Genomic DNA, 23,457 nt, shown 5'->3' with positions numbered 1-23,457 from the left:
GCTCTGATCACATCAATTATTTATAATGCCAGTTAGAATTCAAATTTCCTAGAAAATCACATAGCTTTCCCTGAATATAAAAAATAATCCTTTGTTTATGGTCTTGAATGCACCGCGAGTCCAGAGCAAGAAAAGTATTTTTTTAGCCATTTTCCTAATTTCGTGGTTATTTTTTCCTCTTCCAAGACATTCTAACTACTACTACTAGTTTTATGAAACAAATATAGACTAGTTATATCTAGCAGTTGGTAGAAAATTTGCCTTGTTTTAGAAAATAGATGACCTAAAAAGAACTTTCTGCTATATTTTGCTTGTTCTTAGTAACATTTTTGTATTTTTGAAGAAAACCATGTAACAATATTTTGAAACTAGAAAAAATAGCAAGCCATTCTGCCAATGAGTATAGGTTTTGTGAGCATTTTATAATTGTATTGTAATTTTATGTATGTAACATTGAAAAAAATGTAAAAGAAAAAAATTAGAGGACTGTATTTCTAATTTTTTAAACCTGAAAAAAGACATCACCATTGTGCTAAAGGTGATATTTAATTATATTAATACCTGCACCATAGGTCACCAATGAAGTGCCTGCAGGCTGGTTCCTAAAATAGCTCACTAGTTATGGGTCTTTGACATTTTCAAGGCAATTTGATTTTTAACCTGCTATTTTAATCCTAAAAGTCTAAATGTAGTGGAAGTTAGAGCTCTTGTTGGTGATAAAAATGAGTGGAGAGGTGTTGTGAATGAATAGAGGGATGTTTGGACGCGTTCTAAGGGATGGGCAGGGCACCTGTATGATGCGGCAGGGGTAAACCGGTGAAAGCTGTCGGGCCCTGCTGTTGAACAGAAGAGTGTGTTGTGTCACCCTAACACGAGTGACAAGGCTGCTTTCTTGTGTCCCGTTTCATATGGAGGGACGTAAGCATGACCAACTTGGGTGCTGAGGTGTTTAACTTGTTTGTGTGTTTGGGCATTTGGGTTGGCCATGGTCAAATATTTATGCTATTTTTTTCCCTTTTTTCTTTTCTTTGTGTGTATGAGTTTGTCTTGCTGTTGGTCACCCCTCTCGAGGGATATTACCAGGGTGGGTGGGTTGGTCGGTCGGTAGATAGATTTTATTCCTAATTTTAAAAATTACATTAGCTTATAATACATTAATAACAAAGCAACAACCGGGCAATAACGTGACAAATATTTTTTTCAGAAATGCATATCAAACTTGTAGGCGATCGTGCTAATCAGTAACAAAAGATTAGCTTTTTGTTTTAAAAGGTTAATTTTGTTAATGCCTGGCTTGTACAATAATGTAAAAGTGCCTAATATCACAAGATATGTATGATTGAGTGTAGCACAAAAAAAAACACGCTTTTATCTCACATTGTTTTATGTGATTCCATGTTGTTGTCGATCATTGAAGTTGATTAAGGGCGAATGTCTAACATTTTTATTTCTTTCCATCCCATTTTTTTCTTTTAAAATGTGGAGAAAAATTGTCCTTACCTTGCCCTCCATGATGGCTACCACATCCGGCAGACCTTTAAGCACTTTCGCCCGATCTGAAAGGAATGTAGTGTGTGTTTACATTTGCCCTTGTCATCCCTTTTAAAAATGTTGTCACTTACTTTTCTCAACAACGGCCTCTTCTCTAAAGAGAATAAAACAAATTACCTAATTAGTGATCAGTCAACCATGCCAACAGTTTGAGGCTAAAGAAAGGACAGCTTACTTCAGTCTTAGGTGTTCCATCAAGGCATTTCCAAATGCTGTGAATAAATAAGATTATTATTATGGTAAATATCCCCGTGCACGGCCATGAATATCGAACCTTGTCCTGACAGATCCAAGTGACGCTCATGTGTCTCGCCCCCATCGAACATCGCCAGGCTGTATTTGCCTTTGTCATTCTCTGTAGGGTTGAAGATGTCCATCCATACCGTGTCCACGTTGCTGCCCATCCTGATCCTGGACTGGGGTTCTATCTGTTTCCCCCTGAGGGATGGAAATAGACACAGTACTATATAAACATCTATAGGTTATGATATCCTAACACAGCCAAGAGCGTATATTTAAAGCAGTTCTGCAACTGATAGAAGGGACCTTCAAGCGTAATCTTTCTTGATACAGCTTTGTTTTTTTTAGAAGGGGGTTATATTTAGGGGCCGGAGAAAGACAGAGGTGATCGGATCCATCTAGGTGGGGCAGGGGGAAGCGGTGTAGAGTGTCCAGTCCTTCAAACTCCTGTGTGTGCATATCTCCGGTGACCTCTGCCAACACCCAAACTGTGGTAGGGAAGGCTCAGCAGTTGGCTTCACTTACTCTGAGTGCTCAGGAAAAATAACCTGGAACAGAAGCTGCTGGTGTTCTTCTACAGAGAAACAGTGGAGAGCATTCTGGCATAGTGTGTGGTAAGCTGGGAGCATGGCAGCAAACAGGAGAGTAGTCAGCACAGCCCAGAAAATCACCGGTTGCTTACTGCCCATTCTGGAGGACACTGACGGTTCGTAATAGCGCAGCATAGCCGACAAAATTAGAAGGGCCTTTGCTTAACCCGGACACCAACTCTTTGATCCGCTGCCAAATGGCATGCACTAAAGATCCCTCAAAACAAGAACTAACTGACTCAGGAGCAGTTACTTCCCCAGCGCTATCACCACCCGAAAAAAGCACACAATAATGTGAAAAAAATCTTGCCCATGTATGGAAAAATATATATTAATTTTAAATTTTTTCATTGTTATAATTTGCAAAGTGGGTGGTTAGCGCACAGCCCCACGGTGCAGAGGTTCAGGGTTCAAGTCCAGCTACCGCAGCCTCCCCATGTGTAGTTTGCATGTTCTCCCAGTGCTTGTGTGGGTTTTCTCCGTTTTTCTCCCACATTTTCCAAAAACATGCAGGTCATGTTAATTGTCCGGTCCAAATTGTCGTTTGGTGTGAATGAGGGAGTGAGTTGTCTGTCTCTGTGTGCCCTGTGACTGGCTGGCAACCAGTTCAGGGTGTCCCTGCCCACTGCTGGAAGATGGCTGGGATGGGCTCCAGTACCCCCGTGACCCTACTGAGGGTAAGCATTGCAACATTTACTAATGCGCTATCAACTTTGGCCAATCTACAAGCACTATCTTGTAAATAATACTCATTATAATATTGTTTATTTGATGATTGTGATTATCCTGGATTGCCAAGTCTAATCGCATTGTAAACTATGTTCAACACAAATTTAATTCGAATCGCAGGAATATCTTCAGTGTGGGAGCAATCAGGAGTTCCTAAATAATACATACTACTGCATTCTGTCCAATCTGCTCTTGTTTTATTTATCTAAATGCATCGCTGCAATGCAAACCAGTATTTAAAGCGACAAGAATAATGACAGGATACGAGTTTTGAATTGATTTTAACGATTAAATAAAATATTTTCTTGGACACCTTAAGTTTCTTTCGGCTCCAGTCGACTCAAATACTTCCGAGGGCATTACATTTTCATTTGTGAATATATCAAAGGGTTTATGTTTCCAGACTATGGCTCGTGGGCCATTTGCAGTCCACGAAAAGTTCTTATATACTGTGGCTACAAATACGTAATTTACCCTCAACAATTATATGTAGAGGTATATATATCAAAGTAATGGTAATGAAAATAATAATACTACTAATAATAAACCTCAGTAAAATGCATTTTCTTGTTGCACTCGAAGAAAATTTTGCTCTTTTAAAATCATTTCCCGCTATTCAGAGATAAGCTGGATCTTGGCATTGACTGCAGCAAGTAAAATGATCATATCTATTAAATGGTAAGATTTTTTGTAGTTTTAATGATTTTTTAAAAATCTTAGATGAAAATATTTCTTAAAAGAGTCTAACTGTTTCACCATTTGCTAGATTAGACAATTTTGCTATATATTGTGTTTTTTTTCTTTCAATAAATTTAAATAAATTAGATAAAATACTTGAAAACAATAAAATGTAGACCTAAATTGAGCTGTTAAATTATTATAATAATACATTTCTGCCAATAGGGTCACAATTTACTGTATATTGTGCATTAGGTATGTTTTGTCCTCAATATATTTCGATAAATCAGACAAAATACTTCAAAACAATAAAAAATATATGTAAAATGAGCACTTGTACTTGCTATTGTAAATTTCTGCCAATAGGGTAATATTTTATAATTTTCATTGTAGTGCTCGGAAGAAAAAAATATGGACACCCCTGACCTATAAGCACAATTCATATTGTCCTCGGTAAGGATTGCTGGGGTCAATTATGCCCAAATTTGAGCAAGAGCACTTTCCAAGATAACACCTAAGACTGGTCACTTCGACTAAACTTGGATAAACTAAGCATGCAGTAAGTTTTTTGGAACCAATAGTGAGGAAGAACCTAATGCAAGCACAGTACAAAGTACCAAATTTGGGACCTGAAAACTTCTCAACTAAGAGGATCGTTGACAGTCAGAGCTCCTTACTTGAAGCTCCAAGTGGTCTTCAGCTCACTGATGTAATAGGTGAGGTTGCAGTACAGCCGTAAACCTTGGGCCGTGCTCTGAACCCTTAATGGACCCGCTGACAGTCCTGCAGAGATGGACGAAGAGAAGGATAAATGAAGGAAAAAATAAAAATGAATGAGAATTATTGTTATCATAATCGATCCTCTTTATCATATATTATGCTGAAAATGTATGGAAACAGCAATGATGATAACGGTGAAAAAAGTGATGGTGATGATAATAATGATGATGATGAAGCAACTGTGCATCCACAGAACCAATTTAAATATGTATATTAATGAGGTGTTTTTTACATGTAAATACACAAGAGAGCTAGCGTTGTCATGTCGACTTGTCGTGTGACTCACTCACCGCATTGTTTGCTCAGCTGCTGGACAAGCTTGTCGTACTCTGTGAAGAAACACAAACTCATAATGAGCATAGTGTAGCAATTAGGATTGAATAGGCTTAAACTCTTTCAATGCCACGCTAGTTAAAAATGGATTTTTATGATGTTTATAGTCGTCAGGGCCAGTGAATGAGACATCTGATTGTCTTGGGCGGAATGTGAGAATGTTTATTGCAATCAATCAAATTATAGTAAACCCCGGGATGCGTCACTACTGTAATCCCTCGTTCATTCTGCTTAACCAAGACAATAAACCCTAGCGATATGTAAAAATGCTTTTTAAAACTTGCTGTGCCGGCCCACGCCCGTCAATTGGTGAGAATGGATTGTGGCTGCACGGATGCTGTTCAGTTTAGGCGGAAAGAACAAATATAAAAGACTCACCTCACATGACACAAATGTGCTTTCCCTGCCCCTGCTCTAAGCAATAGTCGATCAGAGATAATGGATAGTGGCCAAAACTGCATTTCATTGTAGCGGGCCAGAATAGCGCGCTTCAGTGGCTATTGAAAAAAACGTGCTTTGCCCGTCCTTGTTCTCAATAGTTGAACGGGGAAAATGGATCGCAGTCAGACCAGTGCATTTCATTCTAGGCGGGCCATAAAGGCACACCTCCAGGAAAAAGTGCGTCGTGCTCGTCCCCACGGACTATGTGTAAAGAGCCGGACTAGTGCAGTTCACTTTAGACGGAAATACAGTAATGGGTAAAAAAAGAGCTGCGATGCACAAAGAAAGTATGTTCTGTCTGTAGCCACTCAGAGCAATATGTGTTTGGGGATAATGGATCACAGCTGCACAAGTGTTGGACAGAATGGCAAAGAAAGACCCATTATTTACAATTGGTGTGAGGTGGTCGCCATATTTTAGAACATAGTCATGATTGGTTACGGCAATGATAATTAGCAAAGTAAAGGATTATTATTTTTTTTTGATAAATACAAACTTCGTTTCCATGCTGTTCATGATTTTGTTTCTTCCTTTAGCACAATGGTTCTCAAATAGAGGAGGGGGGGCTGCGTCAAGGGGTGTGTGGGCGCCTTTGACGTACAGTAACATTTTATTTTTTTAACTTTTCTAAAGAGTCAAGTGCTATTGTACTGCCACCACACTAGGGAGCATTGGCGCTCTCATTGGCAATGTTTTATTTACGGTTAACCGCATAAAGCACAGAACATAGGCGTTAAGTATGAAGTGTTGATACGAAGTGGAGCAGACCCTCAAGTAAGACCATTAAAAAATTATGAACCATGATGAGGGGCCAGACTTCCTGGGGATGGGGTCGCGAATAAGGATTTCTTCTTCCAAGGGGGGCATGACAGAAGCTAATTTAGAAGCATCGCGGTAGCATCACTGCAAGCCTTGCGAATAAATACAGTCCTAAAAATGCAGTATTGAATTGCTGCCTCGCAAAGTATTACTGATCAGAAACACTAACCGAAATGGAGAGACAGAAAAGGCATTGTTGGAGGTAGTTCCGCAAGTAGCATTTCAGCATCTTCATGATGCCATGACGCAAACCAAGAAAAAACCAGCTTTTAATATGATGTCGACAAGTAGCAAAAATGTATCGTAGAGACAAACACCAAAACGCCCATGATTTCTTCATGACGTATGGTGGGGGAAATGCCATAAAAGTGGCCTACATCTTATTCCACATCAGAAAACTGAAACTGTTATATGGCTGGGTGGCCATATCCTGGGAGTCTACTGTACAAACATAAGGACAGGAAAGTGGTTCTGAAAAAAAGGACCATCAAACAATCACCTTCATCCCGCAAAGCCAAGGTGCTCACGTCCTCTCCTCTGGCGTCCGACACCACCGCCTTATACAAGCCCGCATGCTTTTTTTCAAACTGAGGGAAAGATGCAGTTCCTTGAATTACATATTTACAAAATTACACACGTTTTGATTAGCATTTGATTACCTGCTGGATGGTGAGAGCGCTTTCTCCAGACGAGGAGTCATAATTAGCATCTTTCACTGCTTTGTTGTCCTTGGACCATTTGAGTGTGGAGTCTTTGTTTGTGTTTGTCACCTATAGGAGCGGAAATATATTCAGAAGTATAAAAGTGGGAATATTGAATACAGTATACATTGCATTGAAGGATATATTACTAAATGTGTCCATTATTTAATCATCTAACTTCACATAAGCCAAAAGGAAATTAATAAATAACAAATAATACAGTAATCCGTTGGTTATCTGTCAGGACCAGAACAAAGACAGGACCCAATTGCATTGCGTGGTCGGGTTCGTAAGCATCCCTGATCGATCGGTCAAGAGTGTACTCCGTTTTACTTTAATTCTGTTTTATATTTATTTCGAAACTTTGTAATAAACGTCCTCAACTGCATTTCTTCTCTACAGCTCTATATAAGTCCAAATAGTCGTTCTGGTCCTGGAAAAGAAGCGAGACATCAGAATGCTCTCCACCTTCAGGACCCAATCCACTACACTTGAAATGATACTTTGCCGCGATTATGTGAGCATAGTGGAAAACTGAATGAATCCTCTGGTTCTGTCTTAAATAAATTAAACAAAGCGCCAGTTGCATCAGAGAATCGCAAGTGGCCTCTGAGTAGCTTTAGCGGGTAAAGAGGTCCAACTTATTTGGTGATGGAAAGCATCTTCCTCTGTTTTGTCAATCAGAATAAAGAACACAATGCACAATGAAAATCTGCAAAGCAGTGAACCAGCGATAACCGAAGCGAGGTGTCTCTGTATATGAATAACAAGTATCGTAATAGTAATAGTTAAGACCCCCGTTTTCCCTTTCCTTAGGCCCTAAAAACAAAAACAAATCTTTTCTAGATTTTAAACGGATGCTATTTAAAAAGAAAAATCAAAATTCAAATAATTCTGTATGAATGTGTAAATATAACCCTAGTGGTATATTTTAGTCTTTCTGAAGAAAAATAATGATTTATGAACATGATATTATTGCAATATAATTATCAACGATTAGGGCTTGCGGCAATTTCAAAGAATAAACAAAAATAATATTTAAGAAGACTTTCAGCCTGCTTCTAATGGTCTCTCTTACCGCTGTTGCCAGGTAAATATATTTGGGCAAATGACTACATGGATAAATATATATACAAAAAAAACATCAATCAATTCACAAATAAGTAAGCAAATAAATAGACGAAATGGATAAATAAATACAAATACTGAAATACATAAATAAAAGGGAAAACTACATTCATTGATACCAAATAAAAAAAAGAAAATAAATAAACACAATTTTTAGAATAAATAAATGATCAAATTAAAAAATATATAAAAAATATATGAGCTAGTTAGATGGATAGATATTAGTGTATAAAGAAAATCATCAAAACTAACAGAAAAATGTTGCCAACAAAATTTATTAATTTTAGACATAAAAAGGTTACAGTGAGTAAAACTCGCTGTTTAGGAGTAAATGCCATTGAAGCTCTGGCTTTTTTCTCATCTGCCCTTCATTTTTCTCAATTGTTTCTTAATGTTCTTCATTTTGAATTCATTGTTTTGTGTATTTAATGAACAGAGGAAAAATAAAATAAAATGATGATTCTCCGGGACTTGACCATCGGCCCCAAATTGCCCCCCTTCCCCGTGGTTTGGATAGCCACTGGACAAAAGTATGCTCCTTAAAACATTTTACATCGAGAAGCCACTAAATGACGCCAAAGAAATTTTCATATTGTGCTGGCTTGCTTAAGATAATATTAGAATTTGTTTTCATCTGTAGGGGAGTAAATTTGGGGGTAAAGGACGAGTATCCATCGAATTTGATTCCACAAATCATAGAATTACAGACACTATTTGAAACATTTGTTTTAAACTGAAGGCAGCACGGCAACCGAGTGGTTAGTGTGTCCGCGGCACAGCTCTGAGTTCACGGGATCAAATCCAGCTACCAGCATTCTTGTGCGGAGTTTGCATGTTCTCCCGTGCTTGCGTGGGTGCTCTGGTTTCCTTCTACATTCCCAAAACATGCGTGTCAGGTTAATTGGCTGGTCCAAATTGTCCCTAAGTGTGAATGAGCGAGTGAGTTGTCTGTCTGTGTCCCCTGCGATTGGCTGGCAACCAGTTGAGGGTGTCCCCTGCCCACTGCCCAGAGATAGCTGGGATGGGCTCCAGCACTCCCGTGACCCTACTGAGGATAAGCGGTTCAGATAATGGATGGATGGATGTTTTAAACTTTGGAAACTTGTCAATAACTGGAGCATTTTCTACCGTTTCCTCTTTTACCGTTTGCGCTAATGACCATTGCGCAACGGAAAACAACGCAAATATATTCATTGCGGCAATTACATACCTTGCACTTTATGACCACTTGGCAATCCTCGTTAACGCTCCACGACAAACCCTCCTGGAAGTACGGCCCTTTGGGAGCAAGGAGAAAGCAAACAATGACAGTGTAGCGATGATGTATGCGGCGCTAGCTAGCACATCTGCGCCGCTTAAAGGTCACTGGCGGCCATTTGTTATCATAACGAGGAGGCCGCATTCTCACGACGTGGCGTGTTTACAGAGAACAATGTTGGCATCTTACCGCTTTTTCTTTCATGTTCGCGCCGATTGGCGTTGGCCAGGGCCATCAGCTCGCGGAATTCTGCAGGGGAAGATGGAGGGGGACATTTAAAAACAACTATAGATAATTAGACAGTTCATTAGACGCACTGATTCACTTTAATTAGATGATATAAAAGAGTAGCCGCAAGACAAGAGTCATTTTCTTTTAACAAATTTGGCGTAATCTTTCTTTATTTCCGAGGTGTATGGATTATTGTGTACTGATGTTTTTAATTTTTATTATATTGTCATTAGCTGTGGTATTTATTAGGTTAATGTTATCGGAATTGTCTTTGAGAATAATTGCATAGGGATTATTGTTTTCCAGCGTTATACAATGTTAAATGGGTAAGATGTTTACAGTATTAATGTTTCGATACGATTTATAATTAACATATATCTCATCTCATCTCATTAGCTGCACCGCTTATCCTCAGTAGGGTCGCGGGAATTAACATATATATTTTGATTTATTCAAAAATTATCACTGTAAATTCCAGACTACAAGCCGCTACTTCTTGGAGCTTAAAATTCAGTGCGGCTTATTATTACTTTTGTTTTATGTGAGGCGGATGGTTGGACTTACACCAGGTGTCACGATTGCTAATTCGGGGCCCCGTTGGCGCCAACATCTCTGAACGCTGATTGGCTCACGACTCTTTTTAAACCCCCGGCTAGACGTAAGCCGTCAGACTATCCTGCGAACCTACACTTTTGCTAGGCAAGCACCGTACCTTCCGGCAATCTCCTGCCCTGTTTTCTCCTGCCTGTTACCCGTTGCCGACCTGTTTCTGGACCTGTTTCTGCCCTGCTCTTCCGTCCCGGCCATCAACCTGTTTTTCCCTGTTTCCTGCCTGATACTTGTTGCTGACTTTTTTTCTAGACTCGATTACCTCCCTTGCTCCCCTGTCCCGGCTACCGACCAGCTTTCCTGCCACCCACGACTATCCTCGCTCGACACGGAAGTGCCACTTTCGCGTTCCTGCCATCAGCCACCCGTGTCCGACGATCATCAGATCATGGAATCAAACACTGCTCTCTATTTCAATAAAACTAAGTTTAACGAACGCTATTGGGTCCTGTCTCCGTTTCTGGCTTGTGACACCAGGTCCTTCCCTCGTATCTCCCCAGCTGCGGGTAACGGGCTAGGCAGAATTAGCGAGAAAATGTCACCCATTGTACCGCAATTGAGACACTTGTTTGTGGACAGTGTCTGCAGCTGTCAATCTTAATCAACCAGCACAGCAGTCAATATTAATTAAATGAGCATTAACATATATGACAAAAACATTCAAAACAAAACTCAATGTACTGTACTGACTAAAAATCAGAAGCCTGTACAATCACAGCAGCCTGTACACAAGCGACTGATCTTAAGCTCTCCCATCCCTTTCCCACATGACAAAGTGATGGGAGACCAAGTATTGCTACATGAAAAAAAAATCATTATACATGCTGACACTAGTTGCTAACTAAGGAGCTGTACAAGCTAAATATCGGGCTGACAGCTATCCGAGATCTAAAACAATTATAACTGCTTAACATGACGTCACAGTTTTCGGCCCAATTGAAAATGCATACACGATAGTCACCTGCTGCGACACTAAAATATTCAAACAGCCGACACTACCCATCGGTAAGATACCAAGAAATACTTGGTCACCTATCTATTACTCTACCATGTGTACAAGGGACAGGAGAGCTTAAGATTAGTTTTTACATTTTTTTGCATGCTATCTAGCTAACATTTTGTCTTGTTCTTTTGTTTTTCACGCTAAATTTTGCCTCTTGCTAGCTTTTTTTTTATTTCTATCTGTCTATTTAGTTGGCAAGCCGCTTATTAGTTTTTTACCTATTTACTGCTCCAGCTAACCATCAAGCTATTATCAATTTTAGAATCTCATATCAAAGTGGGTGCCCTTTGAGCTAATTAGTAACAAAAATCTATCTAGCTATCTTCTTATATTTTTAGCTATTTAGCAAGCTATCCATCGAGCGTTTTACATTTTTTTGCATGCTATCTAGCTAACATTTTGTCTTGTTCTTTTGTTTTTCACGCTAAATTTTGCCTCTTGCTAGCTTTTTTTTTATTTCTATCTGTCTATTTAGTTGGCAAGCCCCTAATTAGTTTTTTACCTATTTACTGTTCCAGCTAACCATCAAGCTATTATCAATTTTAGAAATTAATGTCAAACTGGGTGCCCTTTGCACTAACTAGTAACAAACAGTAGCTCTCAGCTTGAAAAAGGTTAGAGACCCCTGATGCATGTAATGATCCGTGAAAAAGATAATAGTGTCAATCATTTAGAAATCAAATTTCCCAGAAAATCACAAGTGAGCTATTTTCAGAACCGGTCCGCAGGCTACTCTGGTTTAATCCTTCAAGTTACTCACTATCATCCACCAACACCACTGTAAACTGGTTCTTGGCACGCCCGTCCCGCAGCTCCGCCGTGTACGAGCCTTCGTCCTCGTGCGTGAACGGATCTATCAGCACCTCCACAAGACCGGCCGCCTTGTCGAAGTTGATCTTACGACGCTGCAGAAGCACAAACAGGAAAAATACCAGTGAATCATCAACATCGTGCTTATAAAACGTTTTTCAATTTGGCAGATTAAACATCAATTGAAGCCACGTTCCTTTTCTGTTTTTTTGTGGCGCAACTTGGGAAAATGTGAGTGTGAGAGCGCTAATCAACTAAATGGGCTCTTGGATTTGGCAAACCTGAGCAGTGATCATCAGAAACTACTTGCAATCAGCGATGCTCAGATGCAATTCGGGATAGCAGACCGGATAATGGCAAATGGAAAACAGACACTAGTGCTGTGTGAGAGGCGGCGGCTGCTGCTGGATGGAAATAATCAAGAGGATGGTGATGCAACTTTGAATTCATGATGTTTTGAACATATCCGTCAACCCCAGCCAATTAATAATTGCAATTCCCCTTATTAGGCGATAATAAACCTTACAAACGCAATGTGTCACCTATTTACATACAGCAAGACTGACCAATCTGTGTAAAGAAGTTTCTAATGTGGTGGCAATGCGCATATCATGCTTTATTGGCCGCAATACATGAATACATACTTGATTGAGGATAGAATTTGCAAGCTTATAGTGACAATATTAGCAATCTACGATGATGTTGTCGTCTGCTGCCATTGACAGACGATCCAGATTAGAGGCGAGATGGGCAATATGAAATCGGTCCAAAAAAACCTTTGTTTTCTTTGTTTTCCTGTACAAAAATTGGCATACGCAAACACAAGTTGAAATGATAAAAAAAGTTAAAAATATAAGGAAAACTTAAATGTTGACAGGGATGCTAGAACAGAATAAGACATGGCACTCCAGGATAAACTTGAATAAAAACTGAAAAGAGAAAAGTTGGGTAAAAATGTTTAAAAGGCAGTGCTTGGAGACTGGCCTTGTTGAATCATGCAATTTCCTTTATGCAATAATAGAAAAATGAAGAATAGCACATAGCAACAATAGTGCAATGAAAAGTAGTGTAATTACATTTAGCAGCAGTTTCTTCCACTGACCAATATTCATTGTCGACATTGAATGTCAAACTAAAGGTGTGTTACAATTTTGGGGGGTGGATCCAGGGAAGCATGATAAGAGGCTGGGGTGCTAGAAAAAGGTTTTATGTTTAGTAAAAAAATACAAGAAAAAAGTAAAATAAATAAATAAATACAACTGTGCAAACAGGAAACAAAAACCAAACCTCACAAACCAAGATGGAACTGGAAAATAGGGTAATATCAATGATGACTCGACCCAGTATGTTGTCCAACCGGTTCTTATAAAGGCTCGGGTTATTGTCACCATCTCCCCGGTTTTCAGAATAAAATGACGATTTTTTATTTTATTACGATTTCTTAAATATATTTTTTACCTAATTAGTTTTGCCTATCTATGCTAATATTCGTACATATTTTGTTTTCTTTTCTTTTCTCCCCCCAAGTCTTTTATTAAATGTTTATCCTGTAGTGCCACAGCTAATCTCATTGTGAACAATGTAGATTATGTTGTTATCAATGACAATAAAGACTATTATTTTCCATTACATTTTAGTCCATTTTTGCCACAATTTAGCACCTTTATGAACATTTCCCTTTCATGATTTACAGAAATCTGTGGATTTTAAATATAGCAAATTTAAATGAGAAATTACATTAATGGCAGCACGGCGGCGCAGTGGTTAGCGCGTGTGCGGCACAGTTCTAAGGTCTTGGGAACCTCCTGTGTGGGTTCAAATCCAGCTGCCGGCCTTACTGTGCGGAGTTTGTATGTTCTCCCTGTGCCTGCGTGGGTTTCCTCCGGGCACTCCGGTTTCCTCCCACATTCCAAAGACATGCATTTCAGGTGGATTGGCCGGTCCAAATTGTCCCTAGGTGTGAATGAGCGAACGAGTTGTCTGTCCCTGTGTGCCCTGCGATTGGCTGGCAACCAGTTCGGGGTGTCCCCTGCCCACTGCCCGATGATTGCTGGGATGGGCTCCAGCACCCCCACGACCCTACTGAGGATAAGCGGTGCAGCTAATGAGATGAGATGAGATAAGATTACATTAATGGAAATACTTTAACATTAGAATTCAAATCAAATTCAAATGGTCTTTATTGTAATTAATTACAACATGTTTACTATGAGATTAGACGCGGCACTTGAGGTGAAGACATGTAATAAAAAAAATAAAAAAATGTTAAAAAGAAACATGATAAAAAAGAATATTTTAGGTCCTCTCAATCGTGTACACGATGCTACCATCCATTAATAGTTAAGGTACATGACACTAGCATTAGCATAAAAAGGTGATGCTAACGATTAAGGCAGAGCTATTTGCTAATGATTCAAATGGTTGTGCAAGAAAAAATCAGAATTTAAGACTGCTGGAAAGGAATAAAATAGGTTGGATCGCTATTACTTTTTAAAATCTTGTTGAAGTCTTTCACAATCCAAAATCGTTGCATCGCCCACCCTGACGTCAAACCTCCATTTTCCATCTAATTAGACATGCATTGTATGAGACTGGTCAGGTTTCTAGCTAGTTGCACAGTAGAAGCAAAAGATAATCGTTATTTCCTTTGCAAGGTATTGAATAGCATATGCAGGCAACATCCAATTACAATCAGCGGCCGATTGAGCTGGACGCTAAAAACAGTTAAGTAAAAAAATAACCCACTTGGGTGAAGACTGGACCAATACACTGGTGGAGTTTTTTCGACCAAAATCGAACGGCATCCTAAAAATGTGTTGTTTTCTTGTTAATAACAACAAAATAAAAATGTCTTACAGATCACTTTTTTTGTCTCTTAAAAATAGACACCCATGAATGGATCATTTTGTTTTAAATCAACTACTTAAGTTAATTTGTGTCATGATTACTCATTGCACTCACCTGTGCCCTCTCGTTTGGTGCCAGCTGCTGCTAGTTGCCTGATTGATTCCCCTCCTATTTATACCCGGTACTCCAGTCACTCCTTGTCAGTCCGTCAGCGAACCTCTGCATACGCAAGGCAAGCACTTTGACTCAGGCTCCTGTCGGTCCCGTTTTTCATCCGTATACCACTTGTCTGTTCCTGATACCTTTTTTGTGTCCGGCCATTGACCCGGTTTGTCCGTTTGACCACGCTCTGATCTCCCGCTCCGGCTAATGACCCGCTTTTGACCATCGACCACGCTCTGATCTCCCGCTCTGGCTAACGACCCATTTTTGACCCCTGACCACGATCTGATCCCCCGCTCCGGCTATCGACCCATTTTGCCCATTTGACCACGCTCCTATCTCCTACCCTGGGAAATCCACTTCCGCATTCCGATCACGCTCTGATCCTGTGAGTGGCTTGCTTCCCTCGTCCAGTGAGCACCGGATCGCTAGCGTTTCCTCAATATCCCAATAAACCTTTTCGTGAAACGTTACGCGTTTGGGTCTACCATTTGTTCTGGCCCTGACAATTTGACCAAAATTTGGTCCTTTGTTTTCAAACAACACTAATAGCAATTTTATATAATGTAACTAATTGTTTTGACCACAAAATACTGTGTTGTTTCTATGAAATAACCCCCATAATTAGGAAAATTTTTTTTAAACTAGGACAAGCCCAAATAATCGATTGTCTATTATGACCAATGTTCCCTCTAATTTTCTACGGGTCTGAGCGTTCACACAAAGTCGGTGAGCAACGCTTGAAACAACAGTGAGCCACCATAATCCCAAGTGTGGCAAGATAATTAATTATCAAACATGTCCAACACTTGACATTTGCTGAGTTTCCGGCAATGCAAAATTATTTTTCTCTTTTGAATGAATTGACTCATGTACTATTGCAAAGTTTGTACGGCCTACAAACGTCGTTTGTTCTTACAATTCTTTCACAAGATATCCATTTCTTTTTATTTCCTGATATATTTTATCACATAATAGTAACATTTTTGGGGGCTTATTTAGTCAGTTGTAAGATACAGAACTGTACTTAATCCCATTTTTTAGTGGAAGTACAATGTTGGTAACAAGATTCACTTGATATAATTGGAAATTATTTGAATGCAACGCAAATTTTTTCTTCTTTTTTCCGTGTTTTTTTTTCTACTTTTTTTTAAATTATTTAAAAAAAGTCTCATTGTGTTTATTTTTTCCGAGCTGTTACTTTTTTCTTTTTGTTCACTATTTACTTTTTTCCTACATTTCTTTCTTTTCTTTTTTTAAGGCTTTTTTTCTAAATGTTTCCTTCTTTTTTTTCTCTTTCTTTTGTTTCTTTTTTTTCAGCGTTTCAATACTTTTTCATTTTGGTATTTTTTTTCTTTTTTGTTCTATTCCCCCCTTCCTTTAAGTCATTTTGTGCATAATTTTACTTAATATTTGGTCATGTTGGGATTAAAGAAGCAAAAACAACCTGAAGAGCCGTTTAGGACCAGAAAGAGCCGGTTCCTTTTTAGTGAGCAGAGCCGAAGAAGCCGGTTCCCGACATACTCTACTAACTTTACTCAACTTCGTTCGGCTTCAAAATACTGCATTTAGGACACAACGTCAGGGAAACCCGTGTATTTTTACCTACATGCACTGTAACTTTGACTTAAGTCGCTTCTTAATAAGTAATTTTGAGCCCTCATTTTTGTGCGCTGGCTAGGTTTTCTTGTGCGCTGAGAAGGTTCGAGCAGTGCGCAATTGCGCACGCGCGGAGCTTAGAGGGAACACTGATTATGACCCTTCAGACATCAGCCAAAAGCAATCAATTAAATAAAATATTGTTTTCCTTTGAGCTGTCATACAACAAAAGAACATTTACCAACCTTGTAAAATTTCTCTGAATGCACCATTTTACTTGTCTACCGTTAGCAACTAGCAAGAGAAGCACAGATTCTGCTGCAAAAATTGGAAGTTAACTAAACAAATAAACTGTTTTATTGTTCTTTAGTGCCTTTAATATATATATATATATATATATATATATATATATATATATATATATATATATATATATATATATATATATATATATATATATATATATATAATATATAGATAGGCATTGGCCTAAAAATGACATTTAGACACCTTGGTCCTTGAAGTTCAGGATTAAGGCCCCAGAAAGAAAGACTAAGGTTAAGGAAAAAAATAGAGAAAATTAAAAACATTAAATATGTAAAATTTCAAACTCCATGGCCAATTAATGAGTTCTTCCTTTCAAAAAATGTCATTGGCGTTGGCCTAAACAAATTTTGTTTACACACCAGGAAGTTCAGGACTAAGATCCAAGAAAAAAGACATCGATTGAGGAAAAAAATGCCTCGATTTAGAAATAAAACCACAAATTATGCGGATTTCTTAAATATTTATCTCAATAATCGGTAATCAGAGTTATTCCTTTCAAAAAATGTCTTTGACATTGGTCTCAATTACACATTGGTCCTTGAAGTTCGGGGCTAACACAAAGAGCAAGGTTAAAAATAACCCCCCCCCTCAGAGAAAGGTATGACACTCTTGGAAAATAGATATTTATATAAAAAACCTCACATCGACCTATCTACCCTCCTAAATAAATAAACAATGAATAAATAAATAAATAAACGTTAGCATCCTCTCAATATGTAGAGCCATACATTTTTCAGGAGGTCGCCCTTGTCCAGCCTTCCATTTGCCTGATATCTATATCGACGGGCAATGTAATAAAATAACAGTTTTGTTGGAAAAAACACATTTGAAAGGTCCCCCACCAGCCCAGCTCTGAATAATGTTTGTTTTACGCTGCCCCATCATGTTGTCATTTTATTTTCCAGCGCCCCAAGGGTAATTTCCTCCCGCGGACGTGAACAATTGTCAATTTGTTCTATCTTTGTTGCCCATTTGCCTTTTTTTTACTCGGCACCAGAAGGTCCGGCATGTATGGGCGTCGCCTGTTTGGCTTCGGTTTATGTGATGCGTCCTTTTTGCGTTATTGTTTTGCGCTGCAGGTTATTATTCAAATTCATTTTTTCCATATTTATATACTGAAGAACCTGCAAACCTAGTCTAAGTGACTGAAATGATACTGTTTTATTTGAGACGTTTTGTGATTAAAGGCAATACAAATAAATGTGACTTGACTATTTTCATACTTTTTTCTAAATGACATACATATTTATATATACGGTAATCCCTCGCTACTTTGTACTTAGTGGGTTCTAAAATATTCCGCATTCCATTAACCCCCATCGCATATTGCTGTGAGCCGGCAGAGCGAATTTTTTGTTGAGCCTGGCTGCTCTCTTTTGCAGTCCTGTCCACCAAAAAGTGAACTGCACTCTTGAGGTTGTGAGCCATTATCCCCGATTGCACATTGCTGCAAGAGAAGCCCGGCAGAGTGTCACGATTGCCCATTCCCCTCGCCTGGGCCCGCTCGTTTGGCGCAAGCTGCTGCTCGTTTCTTAATAGGCTCCCCTCCTATTTAAAGTCAATGCTCCCATTCACTCCTTGTCAGTCCCTCAACGAACCTCTGCACTTGCAAGACGTGTAATTTCACTCTGTCCGGTACCCTGCTTGTGTATCGAGTATCCGGTATCGATCCCATCTGATCCGTCCTGTCCGGTATCTTGCTCCAGTATCCAGGACCTGGTATCGATTCCGTCTGTCCTGCCCTGTCCGGTATCTTGCTTGTGTAACTAGTAGCCGGTATCGATCCCGTTTATCCCGTCCTGTCCGGTATCTTGTTGTTGTATTCAGTATCCGGTATCGATCCCGTCTGTTCCGTCCTGTCTAGTATCTGCTCGTGCATCCTGTATCCGGTATCGATCCCGTCTGTCCTGTCCAGTTTCGATCTCTTCTGCCTCTGGCTTCCTGTTTTCCCGCGCCTGACTTCTCTGTCTCACTTCTTCCGCCCAGCGATCGCCGAATCACTGGCTATCCGTAAAATAAAGCTTGTGTGAAAACGTTACACGTCTGGGTCCACCGTCTGTTCGGGTTCTGACACAGAGAGTATTTTGCTGGACCCGGTGGCTCTTTTTTCACAGTTAATATATTTGCTCCTAAAAAGAATTGCGCTTGTGTAGCCGCAATCCATTATCCCCAATCCCATATTACTGTAAGCAGGGACCGGCAAAAGGTGGTTTTATTGGGAGGCATGCCATCCTGGTAAACCTTAAATGAAATGCACACTTGCGGCTGCGATCCATTATTTTCAGTTGACTATTGCTGAGAGTAGGGTCTGAAGAGCGAGCATGGAATATTAAAATAATTCTCTGCCACCCTTCTTAAAATTTACCTGGGCAAAAATAGCAAAAAATGATAAGCTTATTATGCGTTGCTCTTATTTGAAAAACAAATATAAATCAACTACAAGTGTTGTTTTTTTTCAGGGTTATGAAACCAAAGAATAATACCACTCAAAAATAATTTCGAGAAAACAGATTTCAGATTAATGAAACAATAAGAGTATAACTATTTTTTTTATATCAGACATCCCAATGCTAAGAATTTGCAGGCTGTAAAGTAATTTTTTGTATTAAATAATATATAATTTGTCAGTTTTCTAAATTATTGTAATTTGTAAATAAGCAAATAAAATCTCATACAAAAACACTTAACCCCTTTGTACATTTATAAGAGTGCAAACATTTACCACATTTATCAAAAAGTAACATATTATTATATACGTTTTATTTGTAGCAACACCTACCGGACTGCTGGTTATTTCTTCATCGTTGAGGACAAGACGCAGCTCTGCATCATCGCTCAGACTTTCTGTTTGGAGCCACAGACGAACACTGCCTGTCTCTGAAACCTCCACGTGCCAGCCCGTCTTCAATTCAATCACTGGAAAATAATGAATATTCATAATATTTGTAATGATCACTTAGTCCATAGAGTCTATATATAAATGACTTACATGGATTCTGAACTTGATGGCTGAGTTCTTTGAGGCGTTCAAGGTCTACAAGAAGCAGAAGATGTAGATTAAACTCTCATTGCATACAAAAGTTGATGGACAGCAAACATGTAGGCTTATTGGTGTAGTGACCTAGGGAGAAAGTTTTACACTGCAAGATTCAACAAGGCCGTATTTGTGATGTAACTGGAGCTGATTGAGTCAGTCTTTATCGAATTTATCATCGGCAATAAAATGCAGCAAGCACGAACGCCGTCCGTTTCCAAAAGAAGCGGAGGTGACGTTTTTAAAGTCAATGTGGCAGAGTAGAAAAAATAATAGGAAAAATACGCTTGAAAAGCCAAATGCCGAATGACTGAATTCTAAATGAAAATTCAGCAAACTATATTAAATTTTTTATTTATCTTCAAGGGAATTGTAAAGTCTGTAAAAACCACGTATTGTTTAAAGATGTTAAGTAACAACATTTTTATAATGGACAAAGAGTCAAGTCAAGTCATTTTTATTTGTATAGCCCTTCATCACAAAGAGTCTCAAAGGGCTTCACAGGTTACTATACAGACTATTTTTCAGACTATTATTACACTGTCCCCTGATCTGGAACCAACATGAGGGCAAGGAAAAACTCAAAAAACCTCAACATGAGGAAAATGAAGAAACCTTGAGAAGGGACCGCACATGAGGGTGGCAGCTCAAAAAACAAAAACAAAAGAAAAATGTATATATATATATATATATATATATATATATATATATATATATATATATATATATTCAGTATGTATGTATACAGTAAATGCACGTAATGGATGGATTGATATAAATTATGTGATTTTCTTTTGCAACATTTCATGAGCACATTTACAGCTTTTTTTCAATACAATAGTTTTTTTATCATATTCACTAGGGCGGGGGTCAGCAACAAGCAGCTCTTGAGTTGCATGTGGCTCTTTGGCGCTCCCTGGTGCTTTTTCAAATATGTTTTATAATGGAAAAATATACAGTTTCTGTGGGACGACAAGCATTTGTCCTGTTTTTCAATGAATATACAAACACAGCATATATATATATATATATATATATATATATATATATATACATATATATATATATATATATATATATATACACTGTATATATATATACACAGTATGTGTTTTTTCACGATTACAAACTATTGACTTAAAATTATCGTCAATATGACAATGACCTTCTTCTTCTTATCTTTTATGTCTGTTTGTTTTTTTAAAAGTGTTTTTGTCAATGATTTAATCCAATTTTGAGGAACTATAATAAGATTGGTAGACATTTTTTTTTAAATTACCCCAAATAAGTAGACTAACCCCGCCCTTTTTTAAACTATCGAGAATAAATATATATTTTAAAAACAATTCAAAATATTGCATCCATATTTTTGTCAGCATGAATATGTAATTTTGAGAAATATAATATGTTGGGATTTATAGCCATTTATTTAAAATTATCGGTCTTTTTGCAAGAGGAGTGAAGAATTGTATGTACCGGTGATATCGGTATTGATGACTTTGGTATCGGTTTGGGTCTTGAAAAAAATGGAATTGAGCATCCCAAATATCTCAGTGGGAGCTGCAATTTGAACATTTCATTTTGATTAAGTAACTTCTAGCTAAAACAATAATTTCAAGAATTTCAATTATTTCCCTAGGCAAATATTGCAGTCAGACAACATCGCAGTGGATGCTGGAGCATATGAGAACTGAGGAATGAATGAATTATCATGGGTCCTTCAAATGCAAAAATAATTTGAGTCTCGAATGGTTTGTACTGTTTGAAATGTGAATTTATAGCGGGTTCTGAAAAATACTTAAACTATTCAAATTATAGGACTGTGATTTTCCCTTTAAAAAATATATATATATATATATTTTATAACTTGTAGGGGGCATTTATAAGCTACTGAAAATATTCAATTTCAGACAACCTTCTTGTGTGAGCAGGTAGCTGGAGGACAAGCCGGGGTCGTCACTCATCTCCACGGTGTAGAGACCGAGATCTTCCTCAGAGGCCTCGGTGAAGGTAAGGACAGACCTAATGGAGACAAAGACAAGTGGAGTCGTTTTCTCCTTTTTGATTTTTTCTTATTTTTTAATGTTAAAGACATAGTGTGGTTTGGTCTGAGTTCCCTCTAAATTGCCTACCTGGACAGTATATTTCAAAAGTGATGCTCAAAAATGGTCAGCTTCCCTCAAAAACTTGAAGAAAAGTTGTGTAAGACTAAGGCTCCTAAACTCAGCCTGTATTGAAGATTAGGTCCTGTTACATCCTCATTTAATCAAGACCAATCTTATGAGGATGTGCAAAATGTAATTTTCTACCACAAGGTGGCAGTAGGTACCGTACAAAATCAATTGTGTGAACTTGTGTCAGGATCAGATGTAAAACGAAACTCTGCATTCAACAACAGTGTATATCTGCTTGCCTTTACCTTTAACCTATTTAACTTATCTTAACGGATCGCAATTCTGCAAAATTCGATGTGATTTGCTCCTATTCAAGGAAGCACGAGGCTCGTGTGAATTACTCACTTGTGTTATTGAACCTTCGATTGTTGTGCATGCACTGTGGACTGGAAAGTACCAAAATAAAAACTATCAATCTACCCTGGTCATATCCCTCGAGAGGGGTGACTGACAGCAAGACAACAACAACAACAAAAAAAAAAGAGAGAGTAAAAATAAAAAATAAAAATGGAGAAAGTAGCCAAAAAACACACACAATTTTTTGGGACCATTGCCAACCCAAATGCCTAAACACCCAAACAAGTTAAGCACCTCGGCACCCAAGTTGATCATGCTTTCGTCCCTCCAGATAAAACGGAACACAAGAAAGCGGCCATGTCACTCGGGTCAGGGTGACACAACACACTCTTTTATTAAACAGCAGGGCCCGACAGCTTTCACTGGTTTACCCCTGCCGCATCATACAGGTGCCCTGCCCATCCCTTAGAAGGCGTCCAAACATCCCACTATCCTTTCACAACACCTCTCCACTCATTCCTATCACCAACAAAATAATAAAGGAAAAAAGAGGGAATATATAAAACAAATAAATAAAATATTTAATGATTAAACACCTAAAAACATCTAAAAACTAGGAAATAAACGAATGAGTACGCAAAAGTGAAGAACCTTTATAAAAAGTACAATTATAAAAATGAAATATAAAAAAAAGAAACAAGTTTAAAAATACAAATAAATATAAAAACCGTCAAGTAAAATGTAAAACAAATGTGAAAATGAAAACAGGTAAAAAAGTGCAATCAAGAAATTTAATATTATTATTATATCAATTAAATAAATAGATCGTAAGCAAACAAGGCATGGCACCTGAGTGGTTAGCGCAGTTCTGAGGTTTAACTGTCACAAAATGCTGCAGGGAGCCTTTCAACCAAGACAAGAGAATTTCATCACCTTAGCCCTATTTTAGCTAACTTGCATTTGCTCCCTGTCAGCTTAAGATGTGATTTTAAGGTTCTGTTGGTTTTATACAAAAATATGCATGGACCTTGCCCCTCATATCTTTCAGATTCAATTCCCCCCTGTGTTCCTGCACAGAGCCTTCACTCGGGAAATGCTGGTCTACTCGTGATCCCA

General features: G+C 38.4%; 1 protein-coding gene across 2 annotated transcripts in view; it reads right to left on the bottom strand.

Moving 5' to 3' along the window:
- Positions 1 to 23,457, bottom strand: part of myom3 (myomesin 3) — a 114,835-nt gene that overhangs the window by 2,456 nt on the left and 88,922 nt on the right. For both annotated transcript variants that reach the window (XM_088327037.1, XM_088327038.1), the window contains exons 23-36: positions 21,786 to 21,892; positions 19,826 to 19,870; positions 19,616 to 19,752; positions 11,852 to 11,996; positions 9,438 to 9,497; positions 9,201 to 9,268; positions 6,821 to 6,931; positions 6,661 to 6,748; positions 4,859 to 4,897; positions 4,466 to 4,571; positions 1,826 to 1,989; positions 1,727 to 1,763; positions 1,623 to 1,645; positions 1,501 to 1,556 (exon numbers count right to left, since the gene is read on the bottom strand). In XM_088327037.1, coding sequence (XP_088183163.1) covers positions 1,501 to 1,556; positions 1,623 to 1,645; positions 1,727 to 1,763; positions 1,826 to 1,989; positions 4,466 to 4,571; positions 4,859 to 4,897; positions 6,661 to 6,748; positions 6,821 to 6,931; positions 9,201 to 9,268; positions 9,438 to 9,497; positions 11,852 to 11,996; positions 19,616 to 19,752; positions 19,826 to 19,870; positions 21,786 to 21,892 — 1,186 coding nt within the window. The remainder of the gene's footprint in view (positions 1 to 1,500; positions 1,557 to 1,622; positions 1,646 to 1,726; positions 1,764 to 1,825; positions 1,990 to 4,465; positions 4,572 to 4,858; positions 4,898 to 6,660; positions 6,749 to 6,820; positions 6,932 to 9,200; positions 9,269 to 9,437; positions 9,498 to 11,851; positions 11,997 to 19,615; positions 19,753 to 19,825; positions 19,871 to 21,785; positions 21,893 to 23,457) is intronic.

Source organism: Urocampus carinirostris, chromosome 2, assembly GCF_059441175.1.
Source record: "Urocampus carinirostris isolate Australia breed hairy pipefish chromosome 2, RoL_Ucar_1.0, whole genome shotgun sequence".
Lineage (NCBI taxonomy): Eukaryota > Metazoa > Chordata > Actinopteri > Syngnathiformes > Syngnathidae > Urocampus > Urocampus carinirostris.
Note: the sequence above shows the minus strand (reverse complement) of the source record. Positions and strands in the feature narration are given on the sequence as shown.